This window comes from Bufo gargarizans, chromosome 7 (assembly GCF_014858855.1).
Source record: "Bufo gargarizans isolate SCDJY-AF-19 chromosome 7, ASM1485885v1, whole genome shotgun sequence".
NCBI lineage: Eukaryota > Metazoa > Chordata > Amphibia > Anura > Bufonidae > Bufo > Bufo gargarizans.
Window position 1 is genome coordinate 104,008,545 of NC_058086.1, and position 14,199 is coordinate 104,022,743.

General features: G+C 41.4%; 1 protein-coding gene across 1 annotated transcript in view; it reads right to left on the reverse strand.

Annotated features, from left to right (window-relative positions):
• DDR2 (discoidin domain receptor tyrosine kinase 2) overlaps positions 1-14,199 on the reverse strand; it is a 1,312,077-nt gene that overhangs the window by 741,272 nt on the left and 556,606 nt on the right. The window contains exon 5 of the mRNA XM_044301410.1: positions 1,790-1,937. Coding sequence (XP_044157345.1) covers positions 1,790-1,937 — 148 coding nt within the window. The remainder of the gene's footprint in view (positions 1-1,789; positions 1,938-14,199) is intronic.

Genomic DNA, 14,199 nt, shown 5'->3' on the forward strand with positions numbered 1-14,199 from the left:
CCAAGAAAAACTTGCCTGTCCACCTTAAATGTAGAGAGACTGACCCTTGTCAAGATGAATCAGGCATGGATCAGCCAGGATTTCCACCCACCAATGCCTGATGCATCAGACTAGATCATTCCATGGTGCCACACCAACACTTTGACAAAAGAGACCTGTTTCTTCTGGCTACCTGCCTCAGCTACTATTCTGATGCGGCCACCTCCTAATCCCACACATCTGATGCCAAGTGCTCCTTCTTTCACCCACCTTATTTAGCTGGTACTGGTATTGCCAACCACCTCCCCACTCTGTCACCGGGTCACTCTGTGGTCTCCTGATGCTGCTGCCACTTCCCCACTCTGTCACCGGGTCACTCTGTGGTCTCCTGATGCTGCTGTCACCTCCACACTACATCACTTTGCCACTCTGTGGTCTCCTGATGCTGCTGCTGTCACCTCCACACTGTCATTGTGCCACTCTGTGGCCTTCTGCTTTTGCTGCTGCCACCTCCACACTCTCATTGTGCCACCCTGTGGCCTCCTCCTGATGCTGCTGCTGCCACCTCCACACTCTGTATTTGGGCCACTCTGTGGTCTCCTCATGCTCCTTCCAAGTCATCTCTATGTCATAGGGCCGCTCTGTGGACTTCTCATGCTGTTTCCACCCTCCCCACTTCATGACTGGGCCACTATTTTGCCTTTCGATGTGGCTGACATCATTATTTATTTGACCCTTCTTCTGAACTGTCAGAAGTAAGGAAAACTGAGTCGCACAATGGATCCTCTCTGTGTAGCAGCTTTAAAGCCTGTATGGTCCCATCAAAATTGGCTTATGATTTGGTAGCCAAAAGCAGGAATGGGTACAAAACATAGAAGACATGCAAATATTCCATTCACGTGTCATCTCAGTTTTGGATCCACTCCTGTTTTTTTGGCATTAGCAATACTGATAGAATACTGACCAAATGCCGATCGAGTAAAGGGGGATGCTCAACAGACAGGATCAATTTTTTTTTTTGGGGGGGGGGGGGGGTTATTGTTCTGACGGAGTGCAAAATAATCTATGACTTCAACAGAAACTTACTGCTGACACCCTCTGCACTCTGACGGGGGGGGGGGGGGGGGGCTCTCTGCCTATAAAAGCTTTTAATAGAATTGGTTCTGTGGATATCTATGTGGAATCAGCTGACGAATGTGTAAAAGGAGTGCACTTCTTCCTGCCGCTAACATCGACCTGTAAGGTTGAGTTCATAGTCATTTGGTTAGTTTTGGCCCCATCACTGCCCAAATAAGTGAAGTGTGCAGTGATTCTAAGAGCGACGCCTGTCATCTGCATGTCATACTGACTTGCTTCACAACCACAGGAGACTCAATATGCGTGTTACTGCAAGGCACAGTGTTCTACACCAGCATAAATGCTCTCTGCAGGCAGGAAATAGCCATTTTTTACAAGATTTGCAGCGAATTTTCCAAAAAATTAGACAAACCGGCTCTCTAGTAGCAATTTTTTTTCCACGCCTACTCATACAGTTTCGGTCTGCCACTCATCTAATCTAAAAAAGTGGAGGAATGGATGTGTACAGTTCTGTCTATCTAGCATTCCTATCCACCCAACACCATCTCCAACTGCTTTATTTTACAAGTTTGGTCAAACACAAGTTATAGTCTACATGTTATGTGTACACTGAATAATCCTGACTTTTCTTCTATTCTATTTCAAACATTTAAGACAAACTGAGGCTCGAGACGTAATGAAGTAAAACAAACAATTATAAGTAATATTTGAAGTTTATAGCATAAAGTCTTACCCAGCCAAACACATCCATACAGCTCCACGCGTAAGCACACATTCATGGAATGGTCAGTCACTGGGATGAAACGTAAAAACCTGGCAATTATAGGAGGTTCAAGGTCCTTTAACACTATGTCATAAGGGTTGACATTTCCTTCAAGAACCTGAAAGATACAGTTTATAAGAACATGTATATTTACAGTAATTTGCAAAGTATGAAAACAATTTCCTAATAATAACACTGTTAAAAAAGCCTGTGGTCACTCTTGGAATTTTGCAATTATAGCCCTTTACTGAAAGCAATATGCTATTATATGATGTTGTTAAGATGAACTGTATCAGTCCACCATTGCTTTGTATTTCCATTTGTGGATTAAGCCTCATGCAGACGTCCGTGGAACATGGACCGTGAGATACCAGCCTGGATTCCTGCTTAGTGCAGGAGCGCATGGTGTAATTGGTTGCTATGACACTGTGCGCCTGCTGCACAGCGTCATAGCATCTATACGAGTGAATTACTGTACAGCAGTGGTGGCACAAAGCGCAGTGCATCATAGCAACCAATGAGCCGTGTGCTCCTGTTCTCAGCAGGAATCCAGGCCGGTATCTCACGGTCCATGTTCCACGGACATGTGCATGAGGGTTTATAATCTTTCTGCATGGACACCTGCATGCAAGCTCATCCATTTTATTGACCCCTTTTCATATGCTAAAATTTATCATAGAGGAAGCCTGCATCTCAGGATTCTTTTAGAAGTTGTCATTTACAGAGATATTTCTCACACACAGTATAGGTATATGTAAAACTACACCCCAAAACACATTGCCCTACTTCTTCAGAGTACAGCAATACCACATGTGTGACACTTTTTTGCAGCCTAGGTGCACAATGGGGCCCAAATTCCAATGAGTACCTTTAGGATTTCACAGGGCATTTTTTATGCATTTGGATTCCAGACTACTCCTCACGCTTTAGGGCCCCTAAAATGCCAGGGCAGTATAAATACCCTAGAAGTGACCCCATTTTGGAAAGAAGACACCCCAAGGTATTCCGTGAGGGGCATGGCGAGTTCATAGAAGATTTTATTTTTTTGGGCACAAGTTAGCGGACAATGATTATTTTTTCTTTCTTTTTTTCTTACAAAGTCTCATAGGTTAATTTAAAAATCTACAGCCTGCCAGCCAATGATGGCTGCAGGATGTAGATGAACTTCTGAACTGCGTGATCCTGTGAACGCACACTCCTTTGAGCGCGTGTTTACAGGAAATCTCGGGTCTCACAAGATGACGCCTATTGGCGTGATCAAGACCTGAGAACAGCACCTCCCTGACGCCGATCGGCGTTAGTGTGACGGGAGGTGGTTAATATTCACCATATGTCTACTTTATGTTTGCATCATTTTGTGGATGTCATTGTATTTTTTACGACCTTAGAGGGCTTAGATTTTTAGAAGCAAATTATAAAAATTTTAAGGAAATTTCCTAAATCCACTTTTTAAAGGACCAATTGAGTCCCTTTGTTGGGCTTACATAGTAGAAACCACCCATACATTCCACCTCATTTTAGAAACTACACCCCTCAAGTAATTCAAAACTAATTTTACAAAAGTTGTTGACCCTTAACGTGTTTCACAAGAATTAAAGGAAAAATGGAGGCAAGATTTCAACATTTAACTTTTTTTTTTGTTGCAGATATTACATCTTAATCCATTTTTTCCTATAAAGCAGAAAGGGTTAACAGCAAAACAAACCTCAATATATATTACCCTGATTCTGCAGTTTACAGAAACATCCCATGCATGGTCATAAACTGCTGTACGAGCACACGGCAGGGGTCAGAATAAAAGGAGCGCCAAATGGTTTTTGGGTGTCATGTTACATTTGAAGGCACACTAAGGTACCCCTAATGTAGAGTCCCCCAAAAAGTAACTCAATTTTGGAAACTACACCCCTCAACTAATTTATTAAGGCTTGTACTGACCAAATGTTTATTTTCACCTGAATACAGCAACAAACCATACGTAATAAGAAGAAGGGGTGCCAAATGGTTTTTGGAGAGCAGATTTTGGTGGAATGGTTTATGGGCACCAAGTTGCTATTGATCAGTATCTTGAGTCCAGTACAGTCATTTTCTGACAACAATACATTTTATTTTTCTCTCAACTGAGCTGCTTTTGCTCACTTTTTATTTATTTTTTTGGCAAGAAGGATAAAGAAAATACGGCAACTCTTCAATAGCTTTGTGGGATTTGTTATTCAGACGAACACCGGGTGTATACATATACAGTACAGACCAAAAGTTTTGACACACCTTCTCATTCTAAGAGTTTTCTTTACTTTCATGACTATGAAAATTGCAGATTCACACTGAAGGCATCAAAACTATGAATTAACACATGTGGAATTATATACATAACAAAAAAGTGTGAAACAACTGAAAATATGGCATATTCTAGGTTCTTCAAAGTAACCACCTTTTGCTTTGATTACTGCTTTGCACACTCTTGGCATTCTCTTGATGAGCTTCAAGAGGTAGTCACCTGAAATGGTTTTCACTTCACAGGTGTACCCTGTCAGGTTTAATAAGTGGGATTTCTTGCCTTATGAATGGGGTTGGAACCATCAGTTGCGTTGTGGAGAAGTCAGGTGGATACACAGCTAATAGTCCTACTGAATAGACTGTTAGAATTTGTATTATGGCAAGAAAATGGCAGCTAAGTAAAGAAAAATGAGTGGCCATCATTACTTTAAGAAATGAAGGTCAGTCAGTCCGAAAAAGTGTCCCCAAGTGCAGTCACAAAAACCATCAAGCGCTACAAAGAAACTGGCTGACATGCGGACTGCCCCAGGAAAGGAAGACAAAGAGTCACCTCTGCTGCGGAGGATAAGTTCATCCAGGTCACCAGCCTCAGAAATAGCAGGTTAACAGCAGCTCAGATTAGAGACCAGGTCAATGCCACACAGAGTTCTAGCAGCAGACACATCTCGAGAACAACTGTTAAGAGGAGACTGTGTGAATCAGGCCTTCATGGTAGAATATCTGCTAAGAAACCACTGCTAAGGACAGGCAACAAGCAAAAGAGACTTGTTTGGGCTAAAGAACACAAGGAATGGACATTAGACCAGTGGAAATCTGTGCTTTGGCCTGATGAGTCCAAATTTGAGATCTTTGGTTCCAACCAACGTGTCTTTGTGCGACACAGAAAAGGTGAACGGATGGACTCTACATGCCTGGTTCCCACCGTGAAGCATGGAGGAGGAGGTGTGATTGTGTGGGGGTGCTTTTCTGGGGATTTATTCAAAATTGAAGGCATACTGAACCAGCATAGTTACCACAGCATCTTGCAGCGGCATGCTATTTCATCCGGTTTGCGTTTAGTTGGACCATCAGGACAATGACCCCAAACACACCTCCAGGCTGTGTAAGGGCTATTTGAACATGAAGGAGAGTGATGGGGTGCTGCTCCAGATGACCTGGCCTCAACAGTCACCGGACCTGAACCCAATCGAGATGGTTTGGGGTGACCTGGACCGCAGAGTGAAGGCAAAAGGGCCAACAAGTGCTAAGCATCTCTGGGAACTCCTTCAAGACTGTTGGAAGACCATTTTAGGTGACTACCTCTTGAAGGTCATCAAGAGAATGCCAAGAGTGTGCAAAGCAGTAATCAAAGCAAAAGGTGGCTACTTTGAAGAACCTAGAATATGACATATTTTCAGTTGTTTCACACTTTTTTGTTATGTATATAATTCCATATGTGTTAATTCATAGTTTTGATGCCTTCAGTGTGAATCTACAATTTTCATAGTCATGAAAAAAAAAATTTAAACTCTTTGAATGAGAAGGTGTGTCCAAACTTTTGGTCTGTACTGTATATATATATATATATATATATATAAGCCAAAAAAGAATCACAGCAGCACAAGACCAAAAAATACGGGTGCAAGTCCTCTCAGCCGCAGGCTCAAACGGCTATAAATGAGTATAGCATCCAAAGAACGAGGCAGCACTCCAGATAAAGTGAAAAAAGGGGATCCTTTATTCCCCTCTATTTCAACCGTCTCAATGCGGTCTTTCTCAAGCATATCACATAGTGTCATACACGGGTATTTATACCCACAATACATAGCAAACAATAAAGTCCTCGTCCTCACCGCTGAACCACGCATGCCCAGAGTCCCCGGCACGTTACACAAGAGCAACACCCTTGGAAGAGGAGCCAAGCGTCGTCACCATGGAGACGTGTAGCCACAAGACCAGCGCGATCATCACGTGACCCCTCACGAGGATATTACGGGTGGAGCCCCACTCATGAAGCCGGACGTACGTCGCCAGGCAACAATGCAAACAATGCTGTCACGGCAACCGCAGGCCCAGCAACGTGCGCAGGGGCCCAACCCAAACAAAGGACAGACACGGACAATAAGGGACAGGGATCAGCAGGGAGAAAGGGAAGAAATGCTGACGAAGGGAGAGAGACACAACGGCACAGCAACATAGAAGTAAATAAATGGGTAAAAGGAAACCAATGGATTCCCCACCGGGTCACTGTATATATACTCTAAAGATAGGGGTGAACGTGGTTTATTAGAGTATGTCAGCACTAGGAAGAACACCTTCGAGATCCGTGCCATACTCGATTATAAGACAACAGGACGGGTGCCAAAGGGTCACGCCGCTCTCACGGCAGAGACCCCAGGTCCATTGATGGTGTGGGATCAGAGACACGTCCATGCCACAAGACCCAAACGACCGACCCCGAAGTCTGTAGAATAAAATAACAGGAGAAAAACCACCACTCCAAACAGACAATATAACTACAGTTGACCCACATATTGTATAGCATAGACAATGTAGATGCGTCCCAAGGATCTCCCCATCACGATAATCCCAACAGAAAGACGCAGAGGAGGACACACACCGTCCATGAACACCGCCCGTGGAGCACCAATAATTTAGAGAAAGAAAAAACAGACTAGTTCCATTTGGAGGTTGACCTGCAGCGCCTATATAGGAACATCAAACTTAAGGTTTGGTTTGCAGGTCGCCCTCCGATGGAGCAGTCGACTGTTAGAACTGTTGATACTGAATTGAGACTGAAATCTTTTGGGCTTTTTAACAAGAGTGATTTTAGCAATTCACCTGCATTGGATACATTAGGAAGGCTGTCTCGATTGATATAGCCTCCCTACGTGAAAAGGTCACCAACACATCTCTTAGATATCCCAATATGACCACTTCTGAGGTTGTCACTTTGGAGGGTTTGCACCGTGACAGCAGCCTCACCATCAAACCGGCTGATAAGGGTGGTGCGGTTGTTGTCATGGACACCTCCAAATACATTCAGGAGATTAGGAGACAACTGGGTGATCAGAGTGTTTACAGGGTATTGACTGGTGATCCAAGGTTTGACATAGTAAGACTCATCAAGAGGGTCCTTGATACAGCATTGGGTCAGGACATAATTGATGGTGAGCTCCATTCTTTTTTAATTGTGTCACAGCCACGTACACCAGTCATATACGTGCTTCCGAAAATCCATAAATCATTGATGGACACACGAGGTTGCACCATTGTTGCGGGCATGGGATTACTTTGACACTATGCGATTAGTGCCAGGTCCTATATCAGGGACACTGGTGATTTTTTGGATAAGATCTCTGACATTGTGCTGCCAGATGGTTGTCTCCTGGCATCTTTTGATGTCACAAGCCTGTACACCTCCATTGACCACGATAGGGGGGTGGCTGCAGTCTGGAGACAACTATCTGGCAGCAATTATTCTCTACCTTGTCAAGATTTTATTATCCAACTTCTGGATTTGGTTTTGAGAAATAATTATTTCTTGTTTATGGATAGTTTCTATCTCCAGTTACGAGGGACCGCCATGGGTTCTAATATGGCACCCACTTATGCCAATGTCTTCATGGCAGCCCTCGAGGAGGACCTTGTCTATGTGTCCCACCACTTCAGCAAAGTTCTGGGGTGGTGGCGATACATAGATGACGTTTTCCTCATCTGGCATGGTGACTCTATTTCTCTTGAGAGCTTTCATGATTTTTTGAATTGCATGAACCCGGACATCCGTTTTACTCTTGTACACTCTACCACCCATGTCCAATTTCTTGATACTACTGTCACCATAGTGGGAGATCAATTATCTACTGACATCTTTACCAAGCCCACTGATTGCAATACGTTGCTGCTTTATAGCAGCTGTCATCCGAGGTCTATTAACAATTCTGTACCATACAGTCAACTACTCAGGGTTAAGAGGGTGGTACAGGATCCTGATTTACTCCCAACCCGCCTTTCACAGATGGTGCACAAGTTTAGGGAACTTGGTTATCCTGCTCGGGTGATTAATAAACACCTTACCAGGGTGAAAGAGCCACAACAGGTACCATCAGACGATAAATACAACAAAGTGGATAGGATACCTTTTATATCCACGTATTCGGAACAAAGTGTCCAAATTGCCCGTATTGTCCGTAAACATTGGTCAATACTTAAGAGCAATTTCTCCAATATCACGGCTCTGACTGTGCCACCTTTGCTTTCCTATAGGCGTTTAGCCAATTTTCGGGCTAAGTTGGTCCAGGCTGATATTCCTGCCAAGACCTTGGTACAGACTCATATTGGCTCTCGAAGGAGGGGTTCCTATCCCTGCCTTGGTTGTGTTAATTGTGCTTAAATGACCAAGGGGGATAGGTTCACTCATCCTATCACGGGGACCCAGTATGAGATTGGTCATTTCTTGACATGTAACAGCTCCTTTGTGATTTACGTGCTCTCCTGTCCTTGTGGTCTCCTATATGTTGGGGAGACCACTTGTGACATGAAGGCGCGTTTGAATAATCACCGGTTTTCCATTAGACAAAAAAGAAAAGACCTGCCCGTTCCTAAACACTTTGTTGAGGCTAACCATAAGGAGAAGGATTTAAAATTTATGTTATTGGACCATATCACTCTGTCTAGAAGGGGAGGAGACAGGACATTGGCTCTCAAACAACGGGAGCTAAGATGGATCCATCGTCTCTACACACTGAGACCTCATGGTCTCAATGTTGATTTTAAGTGGAGTGTATTATAGGATGGGGCTGCTTGCTGTTCTCTCTGGTTCCTCTGCCTGTTATGCCCTGGTGTATGTGAATTTTTATTGGTGTCATCAATTATGTAACTCATTTGTTTCATATAGATGTACAGTTTTTACTGTCTTATTGCTTATACAATCTTTTTTCTCTTTTTTCTTTCTCTAGATTATTGGTGCTCCGTGGGCGGTGTTCATGGACGGTGTGCGTCCTCCTCTGCGTCTTTGTGTTGGGATTATGGTGATGGGGGAGATCCTTGGGGCGCATCTACATTGTCTATGCTATACAATATGTGGGTCAACTGTAGTTATATTGTCTGTTTGGAGTGGTGGTTTTTCTCCTGTTATTTTATTCTACAGACTTAGGGGTCGGTCGTTGGGTTTGGGTCTTGTGGCATGGACGTGTCTCTGATCCCACACCATCAATGGACCTGGGGTCTCTGCCGTGACAGCGGCGTGACCCTTTGGCCCCCGTCCTGTTGTCTTATAATCTAGTATGGCACGGATCTCGAAGATGTTCTTCCTAGTGCTGACATACTCTAATAAACCACGTTCACCCCTATCTTTAGAGTATATATACAGTGACCCGGTGGGGAATCCATTGGTTTCCTTTTACCCATTTATTTACTTCTATGTTGCTGTGCCCGTTGTGTCTCTCTCCCTTCGTCAGTATTTCTTCCCTTTCTCCCTGCTGATCCCTGTCCCCTATTGTCAGTGTCAGTCCTTTGTTTAAGTTGGGCCCCTGCGCACGTTGCTGGGCTTGCGGTTGCCATGACAGCATTGTTTGTATTGTTGCCTGGCGACGTACGTCCAGCTTCATGAGCGGGCCTCCACCCGGCATATCCTCGTGAGGGGTCACGTGACGATCGCGCTGGTCATGTGGCTACACGTCTCCATGGTGACGACGCTTGGCTCTTCTTCCGAGGGTGTTGCTCTTGTGACGTGACGAGGACTCTGGGCATGCGTGGTTCAGTGCTGAGGACGAGGACTTTGGCGCTCCTGTCCATGCGCCGCCGTGTGAGTTGTTTTTAATCTCACTGAATTATCCACTTTTTTTTTTTTTTTTATACACACAGGTGATATGATGTTATGTTAATGAACTTGATTATGGTCAATTAACTCACAGTTATGTTATCACTATGATTAATATGTGTATGTACACTGTATTGTACTGTATAGAGCATTATGTTACGTAAACTATCAGGTCATATGAATCATGTTAGCTTTTGATATATTATATATTGTATTATCCACGTTATTACACCTAGTATTGAATAATTATCATTTTTATTGTTTGCTATGTATTGTGGGTATAAATACCCGTGTATGACACTATGTGATATGCTTGAGAAAGACCGCATTGAGACGGTTGAAACGTTGAATAGAGGGGAATAAAGGATCCACTTTTTTCACTTTATCTGGAGTGCTGCCTCGTTCTTTGGATGATAGATATATATATATATATATATATATATATATATGAGACTTCTACTGTACTGTACTTCTACTGAGACCTATGCACTAGAAGTCTCATATTTTATTTTTGATATATTTTGTTTGTAAATGGCTATGCAGCTATATAGTGTAGTGGTTAAAGTTATAGGCTATAATGCAGAAGCTGTAAGTTCAAATCCCTTCACAAACTTTTTCAGAAATATAGGTTAAATTAGATTTATATATTTTATATTTTTTTAGTAATTGAAAAAAATGTATGGCACAAAATAAATGTTTTCAGCCATAATATATTTACACATATTATATATTCAGAATATATAATATATGTAAATACAAACCGGATTCCAAAAAAGTTGGGACACTATACAAATCGTGAATAAATATTGAATGCAATGATGTGGAGGTGCCAACTTCTAATATTTTATTCATAATAGAACATAAATCATGGAACAAAAGTTTAAACTGAGAAAATGTACCATTTTAAGGGAAAAATATGTTGAATCAGAATTTCATAGTGTCAACAAATCCCCCAAAAGTTGGGACAAAGCCATTTTCACCACTGTGTGGCATCTCCCCTTCTTCTTACAACACTCAACAGACGTCTGGGGACCGAGGAGACCAGTTTCTCAAGTTTAGAAATAGGAATGCTCTCCCTATTCTTGTCTAATACAGGCCTCTAACTGTTCAATCGTCTTGGGCCTTCTTTGTTGCACCTTCCTCTTTATGATGCGCCAAATGTTCTCTATAGGTGAAAGATCTGGACTGCAGACTGGCCATTTCAGTAACCGGATCCTTCTCCTATGCAGCCATGATGCTGCGATTGATGCAGAATGTGGTCTGGCATTATCTTGTTGAAAAATGCAGGGTCTTCCCTGAAAGCGATGACGTCTGGATGGGAGCATATGTTGTTCTAGAACCTGAATATATTTTTCTGCATTGATGGTGCCTTTCCAGACATGCAAGCTACCCATGCCACACGCACTCATGCAACCCCATACCATCAGAGATGCAGGCTTCTAAACTGAGCGTTGATAACAACTTGGGTTGTCCTTGACCTCTTTGGTCCAGATGACATGGCGTCCCAGATTTCCAAAAAGAACTTTGAATCGTGACTCGTCTGACCACAGAACAGTCTTCCATTTTGCCACACTCATATCTGGACTTCTCCAAAGCACTTGACACTGTACCACATAAAAGGTTAGTATATAAAATGAGAATGCTCGGACTGGGAGAAAACGTCTGTAAGTGGGTAAGTAACTGTCTCAATGATAGAAAACAGAGGGTGGTTATTAATGGTAAATACTCAGATTGGGTCACTGTCACTAGTGGAGTACCTCAGGGGTCAGTATTGGGCCCTATTCTCTTCAATATATTTATTAATGATCTTGTAGAAGGCTTGCATAGTAAAATATCAATTTTCGCAGATGACACTAAACTGTGTAAAGTAATTAACACTGAAGAGGACAGTATACTACTACAGAGGGATCTGGATAGATTGGAGGCTTGGGCAGATAAGTGGCAGATGAGGTTTAACACTGACAAATGTAAAGTTATGCACATGGGAAGGAATAATACAAGTCATCCGTACTTATTAAATGGTAAAACACTCGGTAACACTGACATGGAAAAAGATCTAGGAATTTTAATAAACAGCAAACTAAGCTGCAAAAAACAGTGTCAGGCAGCTGCTGCCAAGGCCAATAAGATAATGGGTTGCATCAAAAGGGGCATAGATGCCCATGATGAGAACATAGTCCTACCACTTTACAAATCATTAGTCAGACCACACATGGAGTACTGTGTACAGTTCTGGGCTCCAGTGAACAAAGCAGACATAGCAGAGCTGGCGAGGGTCCAGAGGAGGGCATCTAAAGTAATAACTGGAATGGGGCAACTACAGTACCCTGAAAGATTATCAAAATTAGGGTTATTCACTTTAGAAAAAAGACGACTGAGAGGAGATCTAATTAATATGTATAAATATATCAGGGGTCAGTACAGAGATCTATCCCATCATCTATTCATTCCCAGGACGGTGACTGTGACAAGGGGACATCCTCTGCGTCTGGAGGAAAGAAGGTAAGAGCAGTGATACTATGGAACTCTCTGCCTGAGGAGGTGGTGATAGTGAGTACAATAAAGGAATTCAAGAGGGGCCTAGATGTATTTCTGGAGCGTAATAATATTACAGGCTATAGCTACTAGAGAGAGATCGTTGATCCAGGGATTTATTCTGATTGCCTGATTGGAGTCGGGAAGGAATTTTTATTCCCCTAAAGTGAGGAAAATTGGCTTCTACCTCACAGGTTTTTTTTTGCCTTCCTCTGGATCAACTTGCAGGATGACAGGCCGAACTCGATGGACAAATGTCTTTTTTCGGCCTTATGTACTATGTTACTATGTTACTATGTATCTTGATGCAGTTTTCCCTATTTATTTGTATTTATTATTTGTTTTTCTCTGAAGTAGTGGATACAGAGTGTATTTATTAGCTATGTTCCTATAGTGGCTGAATGTTAATGCAGTATTTATATTATATATACATTTACATATAGTATAATTAGTGTAATATTGTATAATTATTTATTCCATGATCCATATGAGGTATGGTTATTTAGATAAAGTGTATTGTACAGTATAATGGACATATATAGATATAGATAGTTAGAAATATAGATAACCTCTGTATTAAAAAATTATTGTACAATATTACACTAATTATACTATATGTAAATGTATATATAATATAAATATATAAAATATATTTATATAGAATAAATCAATATAGCAGCAATGCTGTATATATTGGTCTATTTTTGCCTGTTAACTTTTGGTGTATTTTAAAACTTACCCAGCGCTGGAGCTATATTGAATTATTTATTTTTGTTTTTCATGCAACAATATTATGTTTTAATAGTATCAGTGTTAACATCATAATTCATATTAGGTTTCCATTGCGCAATTGTAGAGAAAGAGATTCAACATTAAGAATAGCAAGAATAGGTGTAAGAATTGTCCTGGCAGAAGGGAGGGGGGGGGGGGGGGGGCGTCAAGGAGGAAATGTAATAACATTCAGCCACTATAGGAACATAGCTAATAAATACACTCTGTATCCACTACATTATATATCTGTATACTGTACACTGCTCCATTAGATATCTGTATACAACACTTTGTTATATATCTGTACACACCGCTCTATTATATATCTGTATGCAGTAGGCCGCAAAAAATCCGGTACAATGTATCACCAGGTGTTTTCCAAATCTAATCCACTTGTATCACAGATGTACAGACATAATGGAGCGGTGTATACAGATATATTATAGAGCTGCATATGCAAATATATAGTCTAATATTCTCGATGTACTGAATTATAATTGTGATCGATACATAAAAATATGAATGTACTGTTAGTCCATTGTACAGTAGTTTATTATTTTTTATTTATTTTTAACCCCTCTGGCCCTTTTTTTAACCCCTCCAGCCCCTCCTCGCCCGTGTGATAGGGGCCTTAGATCCTATTGTAGCCATACTGAGAGTGGGGGGTAGGAAAGTTATTAGAGAATGTCCCAAGTTCAATGAAGATAGTTTGCTTCAAGTATGTCAGATACACAAATAAATTTACATATAGTACAATTAGTGTAATATTGTATAATTATTTATTCCATGATCCATATGAGGTATGGTGATTTAAATATAATGTATTGTACAGTATAATGGACATATATAGATAACCTCTGCATTAAAAAATAATTATACTATATGTAAATTTATATATAATATAAATATATAAAATATATTTATATATAATAAATCTATATAGCAGCTAAAATAATGACCAGCAATAAAAACTAGCAATGAATAAAAACTAGCAATAAAT